Below are 23,766 nucleotides of genomic sequence, written 5' to 3'. Positions count from 1 at the left end.
ACTTTTGAAAACAACAAGTTTATTTTCAAACCAAAATAAAGCAAATGTTTTTTTTTTTTTCATTTGCCATATTTTAAGTTATGGTTTGGCTCAAAAATGAATGCAAGGCAACATATGTTTTGCATACTCATTTAAGTGGTATTTTAAATAAAGTGCACTATCACAAAGCATAGGTATTCACAAGGTGACTTGTATTTTGTTTTGAGTCTGTTTCTTATTATCTACACTGAACAGCAGGTGGTGCTAACACAAGTTATTTGTTTCAGGTTATTTCTGTTTTTAAATATTTTCAATATACTTTGAGTGCTGTGTTTATTTTGGATTTGTTATCTAGTACATAATACAAAGAAAAATTTTCACTACTGCCCATGAAGCTTAACAATTTTTTGAGATGCAAGAAAATATATTCCTTCTTTGGGCAATTGGGCATGCACAATCCAGAGGTGGGTAGACTGGTCAATCATTGTACTCAAGACTATTATTAATTTGAAATCATGAAACTCAACAGAAGTAAATGTAAAAAGGTATTGGGAACCATAACTTTAAAGTAATTGTACCTCTCAGGATGTAACATCTGATTTATAATGAAATAATTGTAACTCTAAGGACCAAACATTTCGTATTTTCAAAGGCTTTATAATGCATCAAAACAAATAAATAAAAAAAATGAATTAGTGGTGCAAGAGTAACCAAAATCTAACCTTCACTCATTGTAAAATATATTACTCAGGAGTAAATTGAAAACTTCCCAAACTAATACCCACCTCTGGAACAACAAACATCATGAGAAAAATTTGCACCTCAGAAAGACTGAAATGGTTCTTTGTGGATTTTTTCTGAATTGTAGTACTTGTAGATGAAGATTGCTACCAGTTTTGTCCATGTTATTGGTTTATAGCCTGGACCAATTTCCATTACAACAAAAAAATTGTCAATGTTTCAGTTTCCATACAAATCAACTGATAAAATAATCTTTTCACTGCAGCTTTAGAAACTTGTGTTATTATTCAGTCACACAGAGATGATTGTACACATTGGACAGAGCAATAAACCACAAGATGAAAAATGGCATTGCAGACCTACTAGCCTAACAGAACACCAAACTGAAAAAAACATGATCATTTAAGAAAGTGACACCGGGGCAGGTGCAGCACACCTGCACTGAGACCACCTGCTCTGACAGCTCTGCTTCACGTGGGGTTTAGTGTGGACAAACCCTTATTGTGTCCAAGGGCCTTCACCAGAGCATAAATGTAATGAGCCAAACATCCAAACAGCATCAGGTGTCAGGAGAAAAGGATCGGTATGAGACATTCAGAGTTTAGTAGATAACACAATACAGAACAAAATCCACTGTTTGAAAAATAAAATAAACATCTCCTCTCATTCCCCATTTTTCCATGCTCTTCATAAGGCGCTCTGAATCAAAAAGTAGCTTAAAGTATCTTAGCTTAAAGCTAAAGCTGTTTTGTTATTTGTAAAACAAATAGGTAGAGTGAGAGAAAGTGTGTGAATAAAAGTGATGCCTAATATGTCTATGAGTTGATTGGCAATATAGTAAAAACCTAAATGTGGAATATACTGCAATTGGGCCATGTAAATATATATACTTTTTTTATGTGAAATGTTCTTTGATTAAACACAGCAGCATGTGTGATACAGTATCTTACTGTAAGCTTAAGCTGTTACCAGTTTAAAATCTGCTATAGTTTAGCTCTAGTCTGTAGCACTTTTAAATGTGCAAATTTAAATGCATAATATTAAAAATAGACTATGTTTAAGATTTTATAAAATAATGTTAAAAATGGGCCAAGGAATAAACAATCAGCGCTGCCTGCTACGCAGACACAAACCGCTTCACCCTGTGGAGAAAGGAACTCTGAATGAGTCAATGAGCTTAAGAAACATTTTACAGAACATTAGAAAAAAAGGTAAAGGATTACAGTTTTCATTACATGCATCATATAAAATATTAGCTTCTTTTCAACATATTTACAGAATATATAATACACATCAAGATCTGTACAATACATCTACACCACATTCTTAAAAATATGTATTGTCCCATTATATTCTCATTAAAAACAACAACAGTAAAAAACAAAATGATGCACTGTCTTTGATACGAGCTCCACTCCATTGAGTCTGGATATATTCCCTCCATGAGCCTGAACTCATGGAGAGGAGGGACACAAATCTCAGACATAAGTGCAAACTGTGAAACTAAGACGAGCCAGGAGGATACCCTCTGCAGTTCTTCTAGGATCAGACAATTTCCAATGGGTGCTACTGAGGCTGTGCAGTGGCCCGGTCCGAGAGGCTGTCTGTTCGGTGAGGGCCTGTTTGTTTTTGCGTCTGTATCTGCTTCTGTTGGTGCTGCTGCTGCTGGCCCTGGCTGCTGAAAGTGCTTTGCTGCTGCAGAGGGAAAGCCTGAAGGATCAATTGAGTTGACTGGTTTCCATGAAGAAGCCGAGGAGCCTTCAGGGGTGAACAAAAAACATATCCTTCTTGTGATATTTTTTTCTGTTTTAAATGTTTATTAAGTATACACATAATGTATAACGCAAAATAAAATAAAAACAAAACTAGCAAGGACCCAAAAGACAACAGGTCAAAGCAGTGCAGTTCATTACTTAAACCTGGTCAAATATTACTCCCAAGTAAACGCTGCTCAATCGTATTATTACTTAAGTTAGTAAGTAAGTACTGATGTATTAGCTGTGGCAAATACAAATAATAATTTAATAACAAAATTACTTCTTAAGAATCATGCAAATAATTACTTTGTGGCTTCATAAATAATAAGAGACAAATTTCTAAAATCAGTCTTGAGTCAAAAAGCAGGCTTGTAATAAAAATAAAATACACATGATGCTTACCTGGAGGAACTGTGCTTGCTGCTGTCCCAGTCCTCCCTGTCCTGGCTGAATGGGCTGGACTTGGGACTGTTGAACCTGCTCGGGCTGCTGCTGGGAGATGCTGATGGTTTGGGCTTGTCCCTGCTGAGGGGAGAAAGCTGTCACCACCTGTCCCATGAACATGGTAGTGGGCACCATCACCGCTCCACACGCCATCTGCCCTGCCACTAGTTTTGTCAGCAGCTGTGGGGCCGTTGGAAACCTGTCAGGATAAACACATCAAGAAATGAAGAAGTGTGAGAAAGAAATTTTACATACTCCGTGTTGTGAGTTTTGATTGGTTCATGCACGTTTGAGTAATCCTGCAGTATTTTCACATTTGCTCCCACTGTACTTCCTTACAATTCTTTAAAAGATGCAAACTCCAAGCCATATACATAGAATTCCATAGAAAAACAAAGGAATTGCTACATAGCCCAACTAGACTCTATGGTTCGATACACTGAAATAATAATACTACTTATATGAAGAGTAGAAGCATTATCAAAAGTATAAACCTTATCTGAGCAGCCCGGTCTTGTGCAAAAGTAGTTACAGCTGATGCGGTTGGTCCCGTGTTCTGACCCAGACAGGAGGAGATCTGGACCACGTTAGCGGGACTCTGTTGAGGAATCATCATGGTGTTGTAGAGTGGAGCAGAGAGAGAGTTCTGTTGAGGAGGTAAAGGCAGGGACGGTCGCTGAGGCTGAAACATCATTTACATTTTATTCAAATTAGTTATAATAATCAAAACACATTCATAAACACAAGTAAATACAGATTAATTTATGAATGATCTTGTCTAATAATCTAAAACGTAATAATTGTTGGCATTACTGTCCAAAATTGTCAACACCACACACCGGCACTTGTAGGTACATGAAGTTTGTTGACACCTGTGTTAAAGCTTGTTGCTGCGTTTGGGGTTGGACTGAGAGTTGTTGCTGCTGCTGTTGCTGTTGCTGTTGCTGTTGCTGCTGCTGCTGTTGCTGTTGCTGTTGCTGCTGCTGCTGTTGCTGTTGCTGTATGTTGTTCTGAAGAGTCCCAGACGACACAGGGACCTGCATGTTCAGAGCTCCTCCCTGCTGCACGGTATTCTGGGACATTGGGACAGAAGTGAGGCCTCCATTTCCCTTCTGTAAGAACATCTGTAACATAGCACATATAGCATAACTCAAGACATGATAATAGATCTGTTGGGGTAAGAGACAGCTTTCCCTGTTAATAACATTACACTTTGCCATGAAATACATAAACAAAAGGTAAAATCACAAATGTGGAACCTGATCATATCTATAATTGACTAGGCCCATGAACAAAAAACTGCATGAATTTTAGCTGCCCCCCCATCTGTATTAAATCATTTTGGCCTATACATGTTGCGATGCCATTTGCAACTCAGCAAGTGTCCTGCATTTGAGTGCTCAGAAAGTGTCTTTTTTAACCTCTGCCCACTGCTCGGCATTTACTTGAATTATTCCAAAATTCCAACTCCAAATCATACAGGGTTAAAAAATGTAATGACATTAATGAAAATCTGCTGCTTGTTACAGTGAAATTAAACTATTGAGAGGCGAGGCCTATCAGTTCTGTAGTTTTTGTGTCTATTATAATATTTTTTCATATCAGTATTGGCATTTAAAGTGAACAAAATAATTATCCATGTTGTGATATCCTATTTACTAAATGCTAAATATGTCTTCTTGAATCTTATCTTGTCTTTAGTGGCACAGACCTGCAGACTCTGTCCTTGGACCCTCTGTAGCTCGTCTTGGATTTGTCTCAGCTCATCCTGTTGTCTCTGGATGTTTGCCTCAATCATCCGCGTCCTCTGCTCCAGCTGCTCCTTCAGGTGATGCATGGCTTCTAACTGGTTTGAGAACTGCACCATTGACTGGAGAGAAAAAAAAACATTCAAACATGAGTTAAATTTTTACATCTGATATACAATATGAGTGCTGATAACTGTTTGACCACCTGTCTCGTTCACAGCCTACACACAGGCTAAGCATGTAGATTACCTGTCAGTGGTTCCTATCATGGTCCACTTGATCTGACCTACTTGTCTAGCCATTACAATTTGCATTTCCTCTTATGCATACATCAGGATAAAGAAAAAAAAACACTTGCTCACACTTAGTATAGAAAATTTAAGTTAGTTATAAATATAAATATATACAAAACAATATGGATTTAAAGATGAACCATTAAAGAATGTGTTGAGTGTCTTGCCTGTACACTGGTCTGCACCTGTTGTAGTTGAGGTTGTGCTGGTTGCTGTGAGACCATGGTCGTGGTCATGTTCTGCCCTGTGTTCTGTGAGCTCATGGACTGCTGATAGAACACCAGACATCGGGCACAAAACGAGGAAGGAGGCCAGAAAAAGAAGAGCATTTAGTGGCTTTATCCCTGGTTTAATCCCTACTGACCCTGAACAGGCTGATTCTGAAATGTTATCCCTCTGCTCTGCTCCTGACCTGGCTGCTGATAGACGATCTGCGCTGTGATGTCATCTCCACGGCAGAGACGGACTGGCGACCCGGTGTGCTGCGCTCGCCCTGCGCCTTCATCTGAGAGGCTGCACAGAGGAACAATCAGGATCAAAACACGTCTAAACAGCACACGAGGTATAGAGTCAAAGTAGGGTTTAAAATAATGATAAATGATGTACTTATTGGGAAAACAAGTAAAACAAGTTCTGTTTAGCAAATCTAACACTCCAGTAGTTTTGTTCATATAATGTAATTTGCAGAGAACCTTCCTAAACCTGTAGTTTAGATGTCCATAAAATGAATGAAATGTAAATCTAACCCTTTTTACTAGTTTAAACCATTAAACTGTATTCAATCACATAGTAAAAACTATCCACTCTTGTTCATCAGTGTGGGGACAGAGTGAACATGCTCACAGGTGGGATCTGAGAGAGCCGTGTGTGAGGACTTCCTGGAGCTGCGTGACGAGGCGGAGGGTGTCCTGCTGTGGTCGAATCGCTCCAGAACCTCTTTGAGACTCGATGTGTTGATTTGAGACTCTGAGCCAGAGTCCTGGGACTGCAATGGAGGAGAGAAAGACTTTTTCAAGATCACCACAATGATTACCACAGTAAATACAGAACAATTGTAACCACTTCAATCATTGTTCATCCTAATTGAATGTTCAGCCTTTTATGCCATTTAATATTATGGGCAATATTTCTTTAGAAACATATCTATTTGATCTAGTTGAACTTATTAGCTATTTTACCTACATCACCTTTCAGCAATTTACTACTGTTTAGTCCTTTAAAGTATTTTGATTGACCACTGCAAATTAAGCACCCTTGTAGAAGTCTGCCCATTTTTTATCTTCTAACATTTTAGCCTTGCTCCCTAACACTGTACACCACCTACTGTCATAACTCACACTGGTCAGTGTATAGTATTCTGTATAATATTGTTGTACCTTGTCGGCAGTGATCTCAGGTGGAGATTCTTCTATTCCCAGCTCCCGACGCTGCTCTGCTCGGACTTCAGCGTAACTGTCAACACAAACATCCAAATGAAATAAACAGGAGAAATTAAACCTGTATGGTGTGATAGTGTGTCCCCCATGCTGTACCTCACGACTGTGTGTGTGCAAACGATAAACTCTGGTCTGGAGTTCCACTGATGGTATGTGATATAATAGTGTGTCTGGAGCCAGATCCACTGCTGCCCTTTGGTCAGAAACCTGTAGTAGCAGGATTTTCCCTTCCCATACTGCATCACTGTCACAAACAGAGTTTACAGACATAACATAAGACCAAAACAAGAATTCATACCATTCAACAGGTGCAGTAAACTCACAGTGTTCGTGGCATTTGGCCAGTGTCTCTAATCGTCTACATGATAGTAGTCATACCCTGACGTGCCAAGCACCTCAAAAGGCAGATATCCAATGATAGGTGGAGCTCTGGATAAACAACACACAGAAATATCAGCCCTTCACTGCAATACTAAATACAAATGGACACTGAGCTGATCGTGAATTAAATCTGAAATGTGACAAACCTGTGGTCCAGAAAAAGAAATTTCCACTCCAAACTGTGTCTGGAGGTAAACTCCTCATTGGGTTCTTCTACAGTGCACATTTCCTGCAGGTGACACCAATATTAACACATCTGTTACATAAACAGGTTGGCCTGGGTAACATAACTATGACTGTAAGTTAACTACCTTGATAAACTGTGGTTTGGCCAGCCTCACCGTGGCGACAAAACAGACCCTGTCTTCAAAGGCAGAGTGGAGCGATCTCTGGATCACTCCATCAAAGCTGTTGCGGTTACAGTTAGGCACTGAGGGAGAAAAAAAGCTTAAGTTGATTACAAACAAAAAGAAATCAATGGATGCCATGAGTATGGTACTTACCATTATTAAGGGACTTAAAGTTTCCAATAAACTTTACATATTCATACACTGGGGGCTCTTTGGGGTCGATTGTCCCTCTGAGCATGTGGCAACAAAACTCTAATTGATTTTTTGCTGTAAAACAAGTGACAAATTTGTTCAAATGGAACAACAAAGTTCTTTTCAAATACACACATACGGTAAATGCCACACCTACATTTCATGTACTCAGGCGTCAGCGTCTCCCCCTCCATGATGTGAGAGGACAGAGCCTTGTACACTTCTGAATGCTCGCCAGCGGGCAGGAAGTTCAACAGGTTCTGATCCACAAGATCAGACTGAAACAAGCAGTGAACGATTTGTTAGTTGACTTAGTACTTTGTTTCTAAGATGGTGAGTAATTAAACAGGTAATAATGATGTACAGATTGACTTACAGGTAAGTGCTCCAGTAGTGACGTCACACTTTCAGACACGTAGATAATATTCCCATCAGTCATGATCGCCAAGAAAAAGCCATCTAAAGCCTGAATAAAAAGCGTGTGTTTCCTTTATTTTTCCCAAAACAAGCAGACAAGAATCTTTCTATTCTTCAACTCACCTCTAACATCAGCTGGGTGAATTCTTCATTACTAAGAAATAGAGGCTTCCAATCCTGTCTGATCTCTGTAGACTCGGACTGTGCAGCAATTTCTAATAAAAGACACAAACAGTATTGAGATTAATATGTCATATCTTACTATATAAGACAGACCCTCCTCTTAACACTCACCTTTGTGTTTATGCAGAAAGTCGATGCTCTTCTGTAAAATGGTGGACTTGTCCATCTTTCGGGTGTTCCCCGGCAGCATGGTGCCCAGCTCTTTGATGAGGACATTGAACTGGTCTCGCCGTTTCTTCTCCGACTTATTCCTGGACACACTATTCAGACAAACACAGCAATAACCATTTCGCATTTACACTATTTTAAATTGTAAAAGGTTAAATATCAGTGCCAGGTTAGATAAAATAAAAATAAAAAACCTAATATAGGACCTTTAAAATTGAACATGTAAACATGGATCATAAAACTCTCATTCAGCTTTCACTTATAGCAACTGAAGATGTTTAGCAGGTCACAAAGATACCAAAGTATATTCAGATTTAAGTATAGAAACTCTACCGTTTTGCTTTGTCCTTCTCATCTTCTTCCATTAACCCAAAGATACTGTCATCCCTACAGAACAAAAAACAGACTTGCCACTTGAATTTTGAATAATATATTTGAACAGTATTAGGTATTATGTACACCGTGATATGACCTTTCTTAATCTTTGGTTATAAAATGTTTAATGTTTAAATATAATGCAGTACTTACTGGTCAATGCTGGAGGTCATTTTGTAACCTGTTCACCGTTGTAGTGTTCGAGAGAGGTCTTTTAATCTTGAGGTAGACATTTGTGAAACCTAACAAAATATAATAACTAACTACAGTCATAATAACAAGACACCATGAAATTAAATATTAAAAAGTGTAACAGTCTTACTTTACTGACTTGCTGCTGCCAGTCCAGTGAGAGGAGGAGGAGTGGCTGAAATCTGTGCGTCTTGAATCTGACTCACCAAATGTATCTCAGAGGCTAAAGGTTTTTCCAAAAGGTTTTCGAAGAAGCAGCAATCTTCTTTTCAACTTTGTGGGTCAGGTACAGAGTAGCAGCAACTAAAATAAAACACAAAGACAGAAAATAATGTGAGAATGTAGCAAGATTATGAACAAGCAAAATGTGTCAACCACAGTTGTTCACCTCCTACATACTGACACATCCTGTATTCACACAGAGCCAAATACTACACAGTGCTTTGTTGGAGGGCTGTCCAATATTAGAGAATATATAGTACACCATATATTCAACAAAATCTTCCTATCTCCTCTCAATAATCACAGTCTGCAACAAGTAGCAATCAAAAAATGTACAAATGAACACGCTCTCTTTTTTTTTTTTTTTTTTTTATCATAACCGCAGTCCTCAAATTCTGCTGCAACTCTCCTCCACAAAAGCAGAATCATCATCCACCTCAGCCTCTTCATTTCCTCCTCTTCACTACTACCATTATAGGTCCCTGGAGAAAATATCTGATACTAACCCAGACTTATATTGAACTGGTAGTAGATAAATGATTCAATAACACTTACAAACAACACAATTTACAGCATTTAAAAAAGCATGAATACAGATCATTTATAATAAACAACATTGAGGGCTTAGAGTGTTAATTAATAAATTAAATGCACAAAGCAAATCATTGGGTCAAATAAACAAAATACGAATGAATGAATGGCAAAGGTTTTTATATGTCATCACACTTGACTATGCAATAAGTTTTCATTTAGTCCCAGGTTCAACACTTTATAACATCCAAAACCATCTCTTCATTATGTCTATTGTGAATTGCCTGTTAAAACTATTAGTCACATTTATGTAGATATGATTACCCAAATCAAATGGTTTGTTGAATCCAATAAGTATTACATGTACAGTACATGTGAAAAAGATGCTTTTATATTTTGGCTTGACTTCAGTACATTGAAAGGCTTTAATAATACAAATAAAATACAGCAGAAGTCATGGTGCATTATGGGAGTTATCCGGGACATTTTAGACCCATGACTGTGCTCCAGCTGGAGGACTAACCCCTGTTGCACTTTGGTCTGGCTGACGCAGTATTCGCAAGCTGCTCTCAGAGTTTTTATTCTCCCAACATATTTCTGTGAATATTTGAAGTAATTTTATCATTCTAGTCATAGCTAATTACAGGCATTCGTAGGGGGTCTGAATTTGGGTCATGAGTCTAAAACGCACTGGCATGCAATTAACTACAAAAAGCAATTAGAGAAGAACAGCACATTTTCTACATAGCAGGGGTTCTCAATCTGTGGTACAAGAACTGGATCAGACCAGTCTTTTTCTTGGTTAATGTATGCTTTGAACCTGCTTTAATCCTGATTTAGTCTTAGTTTAGATCTGATTTGTTCTACAAGTTTTACAAGTGAATTTATTCTGTTTTGTCTTGTTTTGGGCTCGGTCACAAATTATGTGTACAGAAAATCTGAAAGACAGAGTGTATACAGTAGTAATTGTTTAATCAGTCACATTTTTTAAAGACAATAAATATTTATCTATATATATATCTTTTAACTTTTGAGGAACAAATACTAGTATAGTCTAACACAACAGTCAAAAGATTTCTCATTGTCATTGTACGCTTTGGATGACAGTCCACAAATGTATACTGAGCAGATCACAGATTTTGAAAATACAACTAAATCCACCAGAGTGAGTCATTTATGACAATATAAAGAGGTGGGGCAGGATGTAATTACACTATACTCACTTTGAGCCATGTGGTGAATGATGTATATAACAGGATGTGACTTGTTTTCCTTTATTTGAGAGTAAAGTGTGCTACACAAACCAAAGCCAATAAGGTCCTCAGTCTATCATAGTGTGGAAAGTTGAAGATCTTGTCAAAATAAATAACTTTGATCACTGTTCGTCAGACTGTGTTCTGTTAACAAAAGTACAGATAGACAGTTAATTTGGTCAGACTCAGAAGGGGACATTTTGAGGACTTTTCCCATTAAAAAGATAATATTTTGTTTTAAACTGCCTGTTATACTCTTACTTTAGTCCTATGTGTTTTCTTCTGTTTTAGGTTATGCTTCCTTTTTCGCCCTAATTTCCTGAGCCCCAGGTTAGAACTTGTTTACTCCTGTAGTTTCAGCCATTGTTTATCTACTTTGGCCTTATTTTAGTTCTGCTAATTTGAGAGAAATAATGGTGGCAAAATATTCCCTGTGTGGTACTTGGCATCCACTACAGTAAACCAGTTAATCCATTGAAAATATTCACACACACTTGGCTGTAGCAGGTTGTGTAACGCAGCAGAGCAATGCTTGTATAAGTGTGATGTCACTGTGCTTCTCTGACCCGCTGGCCCAATGACCTACTTTCCACTGTTCCTCCAGTCTAACTTAATCACAGCTCACCAGGCAAGCCCTCCCTGCCCATGCCAGCAGCACCACTCTCTGCTGTGCGTGTGTGTGCGTGTGTGTGCGTGTGTGTGCATGGGTGTGGGTGTGAAGACAAATATCTCAATGTGCAGGGTTTCCCAATCTGTAGTCCGCAACCCTCTTCTGGTGGTACATGGGATCTATAAAAGTGTTAATCAGTAAAACTAAATAAAAAGTACAAGTGGTATACCTTTTATTTTTGCAGATGGAAAGTAGTGATATTTTTGTTGAATAAGAAAAAATAAATATGAATGAAAATAACCGTTTATTTGATCCCACACATAAAGACCAAGTCCATAAAGGTTAGACTTGTTTTAGTCTGAGATTAGTCTGGCTGGTATGTGCTGCTCAGAAAAGACATTTTGTAGTTCGCTTGGGAGAAGACTAAAAATGACCTGCTAAACTACTATGGCATTTTAGAGCGGGAGAATCTCATAAGGATTATTGCTGCCTTTGGGATTTGCGACAAATAGCAATTTTGATTTGATTTATCTTGCAGCCCTCTTCTGTTCCAATTTTGTTTAGTCCAGAGAGGAGCCATGGAATAAAATATAGTGTCCAAGGGTTAAGTTTAGACTTGGTTTAGTCCAAGATTAGCTCTGATGGAGTCAGGTTTGGATAGAAATGTACTGCTTAGTAGAAGAGACATTTGACTTGTTTATGGGGCTAAACATGTGCAATTTAGGATCTAGTTTAGAATATACACTTTCAACCTAGACGTAAATGTAACTATGCCATATGTTAATCTAACACAGAAAACAAAGGCATTTCAAAATTCAAAACATGTCTGTCCAGGTATAAACTACTGGGTGGGGTAAAAAGAATTTCTGCACAATAGAGATTTGTTTTTGTTTACAGAGACTACTCTGTGTGGCCTTTGTAATTGGCAGACATGCAACCTTTCACTTCTATGAGCTCCATAATTCACTTCCTCATAATTAAGTTCTCGACTGGTGTGGTCCAGAGACAGGAATGCTGCTTAGATTGAACATTTTATTGTCCTTATTTATGAGTGTAGACCTGTTACAGTCTTGAATGAGACACTCTTAGACCAGGCTGTTAGTTATGTTATTCTTCCTACATTCTTTTTTTTACCAATTCTCTTTCTCATTCATGGTGCAGGGCTGAAACCAAATACACCAATATCCCAGGTGTATGACAATTATATAAAAGCTAAACTACATTTTGCACTACTCAAGGCTACTATAAACATATTTTTTCATAAATAAATCAATGCTTTTAAGAATTTTACAAAACAAAAAAATTTAAATGAAGTTAAACTGGGTAGATATGATTACACATTAGAAGATTGTTGTTGGTACTTATGCATCATACCCACATACCATCAACAATCTTACTGTACTTTGAGCATTGTAGTAACTTAACTCAAGTAGTGATAAAGTGTGTTGATGTATCTTGTTACTACCCCACCCCATATGTATGTATTTCTCCACCAGCCTGTACAGTACGTGGGTGTGTTCAGATGTAGGGCAGCTCTGATGATATGAGTCACAGCACAGTCCTGGTCCAGGGCTCGTCACGCACCAGGCCCCAAACAGACACATCAACAGCAACGGGACACAGCGTCCAGCCCAAAATAGAGCCCTGAACACTGCCTCAGCTGATTGTGACTTCATTGGCTACTCTGAATACTGGCGACATACACACAGCTCGTTTCTATCATCCCTGTCAGAAATATTGTACATCTGCTGTTCATAGCTTTCAACTTTTGAAATCAAAATGTTATGTATTATTTTGTTTTGAATGAGAGATTGACTGATATATTTTTTTTAATAGTCAATATCAATGCCGATTGTTTGGGATACAGAACAACCGATGGTTGAGAAGCTCTGCCGGTATTTTTGGGCCGATATGCAGGGGACGATTTGGATTATCTTCATCAAATTATGTTGTTGAAATTTACTACAAACTCCCCCCAAGCCAATTTTTTACCTCTAATAACAGAGCTGTATAGTCACATTCTATGCTATCTCTAGGCTGATAGCCAATACTCTGTAAATCCAAATATCTCTATTTTGAATTGCCCAATGCTTTGGCAATTGTGCTCATGTTTCATCACTCTGAAAGCCATAGATAAGAAGTGGATATAGATGGTGGTCACTTTGAAGCTTAAAGCAGCTTCACTGAAAGAGCTTATTCTGTTAACAAGTAATCAGACATGACATTTTTCTCTTAAAGGTAACTTTTTTAATGAATTGTCTTCATGGAGATGTTATGACTTTGCAAATGTATTCCACATAATGACATCAAACATATCTCTTTTGCATACAGGTGTTTTTAAATAAATAAATCAATGAAATGAAATCAATGAAATAATACCTTTAAAAAACTTCTTATTCAGTGTGATCTTGTCTCTTCACAGATCTGACCTGTAACTTGGCCTGGTTATCACCTGCTTGTCTCCATTAAGATATGTTTGGAATATTCTAGGCTCTCCACTAGAAAAGTTGCATGCTGTGAGCCTTTAAATAAACACACACTCAAACACAGCACACAGATCAATAAACATCCAGCAGTGAATGAATCCATAAACTCACTGTGGGCTGATTTGGAAATCATGTTCTCATAGTATGTGATGAAACAGTGTATTTATTAGGAAAAATGCCTTGAATGACACACATCTTTTATTTTCGATATCAACTGCACCATCCGCCCTCATGTGTGACATTGCGATACATTTCATTAAATGCTGTTAACTGTAAACATAAAGGGCAGCATAAACAAACTTTGAGCTCAAGTTCAATGAAAATTCACTGGAAAAGTGCTCCATGTGCAGTGAAAGATCTGGGATAATGTGATGCAGCAGGCAGCAGTTTAAGCCAAAGAGGTCATAGCAGCAACAAAACACATCACATGAATACATTAGCTCCTCCAACATCTCTGTGAGAATGCACCTCAGGATCCTCACAGCTCACAGTAATCCTATTTTCAATACAGCTTTAAAATGGACTATCTCCATAAATGATCATTGTCATCTTAATGACATTGTATTATTCAGAGGTTATTATCAATGTCTAATCACAAAACACATCAGCACACAAAAGAAGAAGTTTTTTTGTTATTATCCTGCTGTGTCTTGTCAGATAAAGAAACATATTTAGAAAACAGCCTGTTGTCAGTACGAGTCACCACTATTTTACAGGTGCTCTGTTTAACCCTTTACTGGTGTGGGTCTACCAGCTGCTTGTCTCCAATGTTTCTTCACCTGAAATGTTGAAATGAATGGGCCCGACCAGCAAGTGGCGGACCCTTCACCAGAAAAGTTAAATAGTACACCTTTAAGGTATATGGTAGAGTTTTGTCTAATTAACTAATTCATGTTAGTGCGCTGCATGAATGTGGAAGCCATCTTGGCTTTTTCACAACTGAAAAGTGGACACAATTTCAAAGACCACAAATTAGCAAATCACAAATGGTGGCTTCCAGGATGCGGTGGCAGCAATCTGGAGTTACATTTGACCAAACCCATCTAGGTCTTTGTACTGCTGAGAAGGAAGAACCCAGAGAGAACCCAAAGAAACCAGACTCCATATAGAGAGATTATGGCTCTGCCAGAGCCTTTTGTCCATATTCAGTGTTTCCTGAAAGTCAATCAGTAGGGCTTTCAATCTTGTTTTAACAAACATAAACAGGCTTAACCAATGCAATTTCGCACTTTATCCAATTTATTCCTTCAATGTCACAACAAAGGCATTATTATTATCAATATTTCTGAATTTACCTTTTAGATATTTCTTAAGAGAGTACGATATTAGATATTTCTTATGAGAGATAACAATAATCTAAAAAGGACCAGTATCAGTGCTTGATTCACAATCTTGGACATCAGTGGCGTCTTGTGAACCTTAAGTGCTGCTGCTAAACGCCAGGAGCAGCTGTTCCCTCTCCATCCTCAGAGCTCAGGACAAAAGCGTCTTTGTGCTGTGTGGCCCTTACACAGGAATGTCCCAGGGCAGCCACGGCAGTATTAGCGGAGGAGGTGCTGGTGCTTGGCAGGGCTCGGCTGGTCTCCTGTCCCAGAGGAGCAGGACCGGAGCCAGGGGCCAAACCAGAGCCAAGTGGGTCATTCACTGGAGTGCCAATCAAAACAACTACAATAGTCTGACCAAGACCAGAATATAATCTAGCAAAAAAAGGGGGGTCTAAAGCTAAAAAAGCCACAATTACATGAAGTACCACCACATAGAACTGTCAGTACAAAGTGACCTAAAATTTGTTATAAACACAATCTAAAAAAACATTCTCAACAAGATAATGGCTCAGTCATAACACCATTGTATTTATGCCTTTTTCTGCCCTTTTGTGGTATATGTGGTTTGGTGCCTCTCTAAGATTAAAGCAAAATCAGAATCCTTCACATAGAAATATGAACCATGACGGACAAACTCTGCAGCACAGTGGTTAAAATCAAAAGAACCTAAGAACAAAACAAAAACATGTACAGCACATGCTGTAAACAGGCCTACAAAAAGCTGCACAACACTCTGTGACTGTATTAAATATCTTAAATCAGTGGGAGCATACAGTCCTGACATACTACCTTCAACTGTCTGCATTATTATTTACCTTTTCCCAGAAGGAATCGTGTAATGCAGTAGTCCATGTGCAGTGAAAGCATTTTCAGGATTTAGGTTGCCTCAATAAAACATCTAGGTCACAACAAGAATCTTACAACACAAAAAAAACATCTCCACATTTTTGCAGATGTCACAAAGTCTTTAAGATATTCAGTAAACTATGAGGCTACAGGCAATCAGCTGAGAAAGCTTCACCACATAAATTAAACCACACTGTAAAATATAAAGGCACTCTTCCTGATTTTTATGGTCTTCAAAATGTGAAAAAGTTGGACACTGCCTTATATCTGCCTGTGTTCATCAGCAATCTGACCAGAACTGAAGAAGCAGCTTGGACGAGCTGCGAAATGTATTCAATGAAAACTTTTGTCCAGTCAACAAACTGAATTTCTCCTTTGCCATGGATTCTACCTAGCCTGATTCATCAGCCGGTTTCACTTTGTAGAAACTGTCTGACCTTGCAGTGTTAGAATTTGTTCGCTCGACAGTAGGCAGGTACTTTTTTATCATTTAACCAATCGCTGCTATTTGGTAGTCACATATGTAACGTATCGTTAACAGAGCTAACTGGTATATTAAGCTTTTCCCAAATCCTGTAGGAAGAAGGGCAATAACGTCTTTCCCCTTGAAAAAATTCACCAAACATTCTCTTTATTCCGGCTTTAAGTCCTCGATCTAAAGAATTGTTGACAACGGGGGGTTTTTGCGAACAGTCAAGTGTATTTTGATTCCTGACCTACTTGCTGGAGAGAAATTAAGTTGCGTAGAGGCACTAGGTGGCGCCAGTCTGTCTAGCTACTTGGGTGACTGAGGGACATTTCCTCACTTACCTTATGCATTCCGAGCATCATAAATATTCACCGTGATTAGATTATTAAGTGCTTTTCACAACTCCCAGAAACCAGAGTTTTAGAATCAAGCTTACAAAAACTAAACAAAACGCTCACAACAACTAGCAAAGTAATGCGCATCTCCTGATTATCATACAAAAAAAAGCTTATAATTTTTTGCACACAACATGCAGTGTGTTTTAAATGAATGGTAAAACATGCAGCCAGTATCTTAAACTATGTTATCTACACAGGCTGGATAGTGGTGGTGACATAATGAGAAAAAAACTAGACTTTTTGTTGAGAGAACATATGATGGAAAGCACATGGGTGTAAGCTCTCCATGCAGACATTGACACAAAGGTGGTTGTGTCTGGTTCTGAATGTACAGGCCTGTAGAGTGCAGTCTCATGATGTGACATTTGAAGTTTAGGGTTAAACCATGTCCATGAACCACATGTCACCACATCCCACCTTTGTAAACAGCTGGGGAAGTAAGGGCAGTCAGCAGTCTTCATTTGGAGGGCTGATATGAACATAGTAATGGAATCAAATGTGCGCTATGTAACTTTTCTAATGGGGGTGCATCACCTGCTTGTCTTCCTGGAGAATGAAGATGTTATTGCTTTGACTGGAATGTTCCACAGTATGGCTTTAAAAGCATCTATCTTTGTGGAGACAAGCATAGATCAGGTTTGTTTGTTGTTGAAGTTTTTCAGTAATCTCTGTAGACACAAGCAGGTGATGGACTATCCATCAGAAAAGTCAGGCACCTAGAGGAATGTGTACAAATAGACATCCATCCATTTTCTTCCGCTTATCCGGGGCCGGGTCGAGGGGGCAGCAATCTAAGCAGGGACTCCCAGACTTCCTTCATCCCAGACACGTCCTCCAGCTCCTCCGGGGGGACCCCGAGGCTTTCCCAGGCCAGCTGAGAGACATAGTCCCTCCAGCATGTCCTGGGGCCTTTCCCTGGGCCTCCTTCCAGTGGGACATGCCCAGAACACCTCCTGAGGGAGGGGCCCAGGAGGCATCCGGAACAGATGCCCGAGCCACCTCAGCTGGCTTCTCTCGATGTGGAGGAGCAGCGGCTCTACTCCGAGCTCCTCCTGTGTGACTGAGCTTCTCACCCTATCTCTAAAAGGGAGAGCCCAGCCACCCTGCCAAGGAAACTCATTTCAAGAGCTTATATCCGCGATCTCGTCCTCCCCTCATTTGTGAACAAGACTCTGAGATACTTGAACTCCTCCACTTGAGGCAAGGACTCTCCACCCACCCGGAGAGGGCAAGCCACCTTTTTCCAGTCCATGACCATGGCCTCGGACTTAGAAGAGCTGATCTTCTTCCCAGCCGCTTCACACTCAGCTGCAAACCACCCAGTGCACATTGCAGGTCCTGGCTTGATGGAGCCAACAGGACCACAAACAGCAAACAGCAGAGATGAAAATCCTGTGGTCCCCACACCGGACCCCCTCCGGCCCCTGACTGCACCTAGAAATTCTGTCCATAAATACAATGAACAGCCCCAGTGACAAAGGGCAGCCCTGGCGGAGTCCAACATGCACCGGGAATAGGTCTGATTTACTGACGGCAATGCGAACACAGCTCCTGCTCCGGTCATACAGGGACCGGACAGCCCTTAGCAAAGGGCCCTGGACCCCATACTCCCAGAGCACCCCCCCACAGGACACCACAAGGGACATGGTCGAAAGCCTTCTCCAGATCCACAAAGCACATGTGGACTGGTTGGGCAAAGTCCCATGAACTCTCGAGCACCTGACAGAGAGTGTAGATCCTGGATCCGAGGTTTGACTATCGGCCGGATTCTCCTCTCCAGTACCCTGGCATAGACCTTACCAGTTTGAAAGTCCAGAGGCACTGTCCCTGACCACCACGCAATGTTGAAGAGGCATGTCGGCCAAGACAGCCCCACAACATCCAGAGACTTAAGATACTCAGGACAGACCTCATCCACCCCCCGAGCCTTGCCACCAAGGAGCTTGCCAACAACCTCAGTGACTTCAGCCAGGGTGATGGATGAGTCCGCCTTCGAGTCCCCAGTCTCGGCTTCCTCCTTGGAAGATGTGACGGTGGGATTGAGGAGATCCTCAAAGTATTCCTTCTACCACCGGACAACGTGACCAGTCGAGGTCAACAGCTATCCCCCCACACTGCAAACAGTGTTGGTGAAGAACTGCTTCCCCCTCCTGGGGCGCCGGACGGTTTGCCAGAATCTCTTTGAGGCTGTCCGATAAGCGTCCTCCATGGCCTCCCCAAACTCCTCCCAACTCCGAGTTTTTGCCTCTGTGACCGCACGGGCTGCAGCAGGCTTGGCCCGCTGGTACCCATCAGCTGCCTCAGGAGTCCCACGAGCCAACAAGGCCCGATAGGACTCCTTCTTCAGCCTGACGGCATCCCTTACTACCGGTGTCCACCACTGGGTTCGGGGGTTGCCGCTGCGACAGGCACCACAGACCTTACAACCACAGCTACAAGCGGCCGCATCGACAGTAGAGGTCGAGAATGAAGCCCACTCGGACTCCATGTCCCCAGCCTCCCCCAGAATCCGGGAGAAGCCCTCCCAGAAGTGCGAGTTGAAAGTCCCTCTGACCAAGGGCTCTGCTAGACGTTCCCAACAGACCCTCACTACACGCTTGGGCCTGCCAGGTCTTTCCAGCTTCCTTCTCCGCCAGCAAATCCAACTCACAACCAGGTGGTGATCAGTTGACAGTTCAGCCCCTCTTTTCACCCGAGTGTCCAAGACACGCGGCCGGAGATGACACGACTACAAAGTCAATCATCGACCTCCGGCCTAGGGTGTTCTGGTGCCACGTGCACTGATGGACACCCTTGTGCTCAAGCATGGTGTTCGTTATGGACAAACTGTGACTAGCACAGAAGTCCAATAACAGAACACCGCTCGGGTTCAGATCACCCCTCTCCAAAAGTGTCACTGTCGTTGCCCATGTGGGCATTGACGTCCCCCAGTAGAACAATGGAGTCCACGGTCGGTGCACTGTCTAGTACCACTCCCAGGGACTCCAAGAAGGCCGGGTACTCTGTAGGCTACCGTGAGAGACCTGTCCCCGACCTGAAGGCGCAGGGACGCGACCCTCTCGATCACCGGGGTGAACTTCAACACATGGCTGCTGAGCTGTGGGGCAATGAGCAGGCCCACACTAGGCCGCTGCCGCTCCCCGCACCCAACACCAAAGAAAGAGAGTCCAGCCCTTCTCAAGGAGTTGGGTTCCAGAGCCCAAACTGTACATGGAGGTGAGACCGACTATATCAAGTCGGTAACGCTCAACCTCCTGCACAAGCTCAGGCTCCTTCCCCTAGACAAATAAGTGAAAATATAATGATGTTGAGAGTATATTGTAACACTCAATTAATTGTATTTTAATTTTTGGTCACAAAATATTCTACTTCTGACAAGATTCTTTTGGATGAAATTAGTGGCTCAGAGAAGTTGTACTGATGGGTAATATGCTACACAGCAATGACAAAGACATTATTACTACATTGTGATTTCAGTTCATGTAAAATAAAGAACCCTCTAAAAAAATGTGAATGTGAAGTTAGCGTGACATTAGCACTAGCACTCCTACCCTGCACTTACTGTAATATTATGACTCATTATATTCTATGTGCTAATCTGTTAAACAAATAGCTGCTGACTTAACTCCACATGCTGTCTGTTGATCGTGGGAGAGCAGAGACAGGAGTAGCTGTGGAAAGGTCAGTGTGACAGGAGCAGCTACAGCGAGGGTCTGAGAGCTGCTCAACTTTCACTTCAGTCCACAACTCCAGGAACCAACCACATGTTTATCTGGTGTCCATCTTACATCTGCTCTCACTGACCAACTCTAAAGAGCTACTTCAACTGAAACTGCTGCTAAGGATGCCTCATAGGCTATTACAGTGAGTTATATTGGATTGGGCAATGGGACAAAAATATCATACTTTTTCCATCATATTAAAAACAAAAACACATAGCTTTCAATATTAATTTGCTAAACATAAACAATACAGAAGGTCATGTAAAACAAAACAAAAAAGTCTTGTCTTGTTTTTTAAAGTCTTGTCCTTTATTAACTTAAATGCACATCCTTGAGTTATAAGAACTTATAACATTCTGTCACCATGACAACAACATCCTTGGTCTTTAGACTTTTATATACAGTGACTTACAATATGCTCACCACTCCATCACCAGCATCTCAGGCCAAATTCAGACAAAGCTGGTTCAGACACAAGCTCATTGGACATTTATCATTTAGAACAAACTAGGAGAACAATAAGCAAACTTACTATGTAAGTACTAGTGTACTATTAGCTGTAGTCAAGCACACACAATAGAGTCTGTTGAATATCTCATGCTTCCAACAATCTTAGCCTAGGTCCAACTCCAGACGATTTATAGCCTTTACAGAAGATTTTGGTCCTGGCTAATCTAAACCATTTCAGATATTTTGATACAAGAAGTGGCAAAAACAACAAAAGCAATTCAACTTCAGCCATTGTGGAACTGTTAAACACAATGAAATAATCAATACCAAAACCATGACATTGGTCTCAGATGATTTCAAGGTGTAAAACTGTTTCAAGTGTTGTAATAGGAAGTGGTGGTAGTTCATTCACAAATAGCACTGCATTATATTGTATTATATATACATATATTATATGCAGTAAACCTGTTTATTAGATTGTATTGACATATTCTATTGAGCTTTTAAAGTGCACGTGAATGACATTCTTAAAGTCCAGGCTTATCAGAGGCGTAGTCAAAATGCTACGTCAACCTTTTAGCATTAAGATAGTGAGTGTGGTAGTAAACATGAGTGGCCTTCCTTACTGACGGAAGCAGTGTATTTTATAAAACAACACGCCGTACGACACACAGGAACCAACGTCAGCAAGAACCCAGCCTGACGACATAACACTACAGGGGTCCTTCAAGCAGACGCAGGACATATCAAGGCCATTGCCAATAACAACAAAGCAACAAAAGATGATATTTCAGAAATATAATTCCTATGCAGACAACATATTTCTGTTGGGTCTTTTAAAACCAACCTGTATTTTTGACCTTTACGAAAGACTATGCTCAGAAACACCCGAGTCTTGTGAATGCTACTGGACATCTTTGTAAACTAACCTGATTTGGAACCTCAATAATTCTCAGAAATATCACAACTAGATGACAGGGAAAAAATGTTCAGCCCAATAAAGTACATATACATATACACATATATATTATAAATGTGCATTTAAAACTCATGTAAATAGTAAAAATATATTGCCAAAAGAATGAGGGATATGCAAAGCCTTTCACTTCAAAATAGTTTGTCCATAATATAATAAAATATGGATTTGTATTTGAATCCTGTCATAAAAACTGGGTACTCATTGGGTCAGTACCATATAAAGACATTAATTTCTGTAAGATTAGGGCATTGTTTCCGAAAGACTGGGTCACGACCCTTTTTTTGGGATCACCTTGTCACCTTGTCTGCTTATTCAGTTCTACACACTATTTTGTGCCAGTATTGCTGGTTCAGTTTAATGTTGAAAAGAAATGCGAAATTTAATGTCCAAATAGGCAACTTATGGATCCCTTTTATTGCTCGTTCAGTTACTGTTTTTCACAGTTTAAAACTTGAGTAATAATAATTGTTCAGAGAGACACGATCACTCACTCAACAATAAAATATCCTCATTAATGTTCAATAATGGTCAAATCCACCTTTATTTTGTGATTCACAAATAATGTCTATTGACTTGGGTTGCGAAGGTTTGTGACTTTTAAAATATTGGTCCCCAGAAAAAAGTTTGGGAAACACTGGATTAGGGGACAGCTCCTAAAAGCACATTTTAGACTACCTGAGCATGAATACATTTCAAATCATTTAGGCCAATACAACACACAATACAACAATACAAACACTCAAAAAAAAAACAGAGCCTTAAAATTATATCTATCTACTGTAGCAGGGATACTTTATATTATAAAGTATAACTGCTTCAGTAGATACCATGTTATTATGAAGAAATAATATGCATAACTGGAATGGCCTAAACTGGAAGGTCCATGCATGACAATAGATGTGTTATTAAACATAACTGTCTTTAAATCAAACATATATGCATTTAGTTGTATTATCAATAGTTTGCCACACTGTTTAGAATTTTAACATGTTTTTCTTATTTACATAAGGACAAAAAAAGCAAAATATCGACAGCCTGGTGACTAGGAGCATTCAATTAAAATCTTAACTCTAGTGTGTTCATACTTTAGTCTTGGTTCGACCACAGTTTAGTCCTGATGTAGACATGGTCCGGCCTTCTAATCTAACAACCAGTGGAACCAAACTTGACCCAAGTGTCACCTTTTCAGCGTCCTAGAAAATTCGAGAGAACTGAAGCACATCCACAGCTGATACTTACAGATTTGCTCATACTGACGAGAAAATACCGTGAAGAGCACAGAATATAAGTCAGAACTGTATGATAACCCGCCATAAAAGGTAATTAAAATGTTATTACCCTTCAGCTGTGGCGCGCACGGCAGTCTGTGCCCACGGCGGAGCTGAAGAAGCCGGCCGGCAAAAGCAGCAGTGATTCCTTTAAAGCTAGCAGCTACTAGCATCAGTAAACACTCATTTCACCAAGACATGCACTGCGATCAGTGACAGGCGCTGTCAGTGTGCCTGTGCCGGTGACAAATAACGCTCCGTCATTTTTCTGGAGTAAACTTTATATTATCACACAGCGTATGTAACTTGTCCGCAACAACAGAGTCCGTCTGTCAACCCACTTTTAGCCGGAGCTAGCTAACATGCAGTATTAGATAAGAATGTGGGTCAGCGGGCCTTTCGCCAGTCTGAAACAACTAAAAGCACAACTGTTTAGGATAAAGCTTTGGCGTTATACGGTCTACATGGTAATTGTTATATACAGTGAAAAAAGAGGCGGTCTTACCGGTAAAGATGTTACACTTGTCCCACAGAAGTGCGTGTTTCTGAGG

The 23,766-nt window shown here is 40.2% G+C and overlaps 1 protein-coding gene across 1 annotated transcript; it reads right to left on the bottom strand.

The window, feature by feature from the left end:
• Position 1: 1 nt before the first annotated feature.
• clocka (clock circadian regulator a) lies at positions 2-23,630 on the bottom strand. The gene is given in 23 exon segments (XM_055164657.1): positions 2-2,478; positions 2,880-3,120; positions 3,416-3,603; positions 3,761-4,045; positions 4,633-4,791; positions 5,130-5,231; positions 5,375-5,475; positions 5,806-5,947; positions 6,339-6,414; positions 6,495-6,642; positions 6,722-6,751; positions 6,754-6,827; positions 6,926-7,008; positions 7,091-7,209; positions 7,283-7,396; positions 7,479-7,599; positions 7,698-7,787; positions 7,862-7,953; positions 8,033-8,181; positions 8,423-8,476; positions 8,618-8,706; positions 8,787-8,959; positions 23,286-23,630. Coding segments are annotated over 21 exon segments (2,580 nt in total). The 5' UTR covers positions 8,638-8,706; positions 8,787-8,959; positions 23,286-23,630; the 3' UTR covers positions 2-2,286.
• Between the last annotated feature and the right edge of the window lie 136 nt (positions 23,631-23,766).

Source organism: Boleophthalmus pectinirostris, unplaced genomic scaffold (assembly GCF_026225935.1).
Source record: "Boleophthalmus pectinirostris isolate CB_2022bp ecotype Guang Dong unplaced genomic scaffold, ASM2622593v1 HiC_scaffold_7, whole genome shotgun sequence".
NCBI lineage: Eukaryota > Metazoa > Chordata > Actinopteri > Gobiiformes > Gobiidae > Boleophthalmus > Boleophthalmus pectinirostris.
The sequence above is the reverse complement of the archived record's forward strand: the minus strand, read 5'-3'. Positions and strand labels throughout refer to the sequence as shown.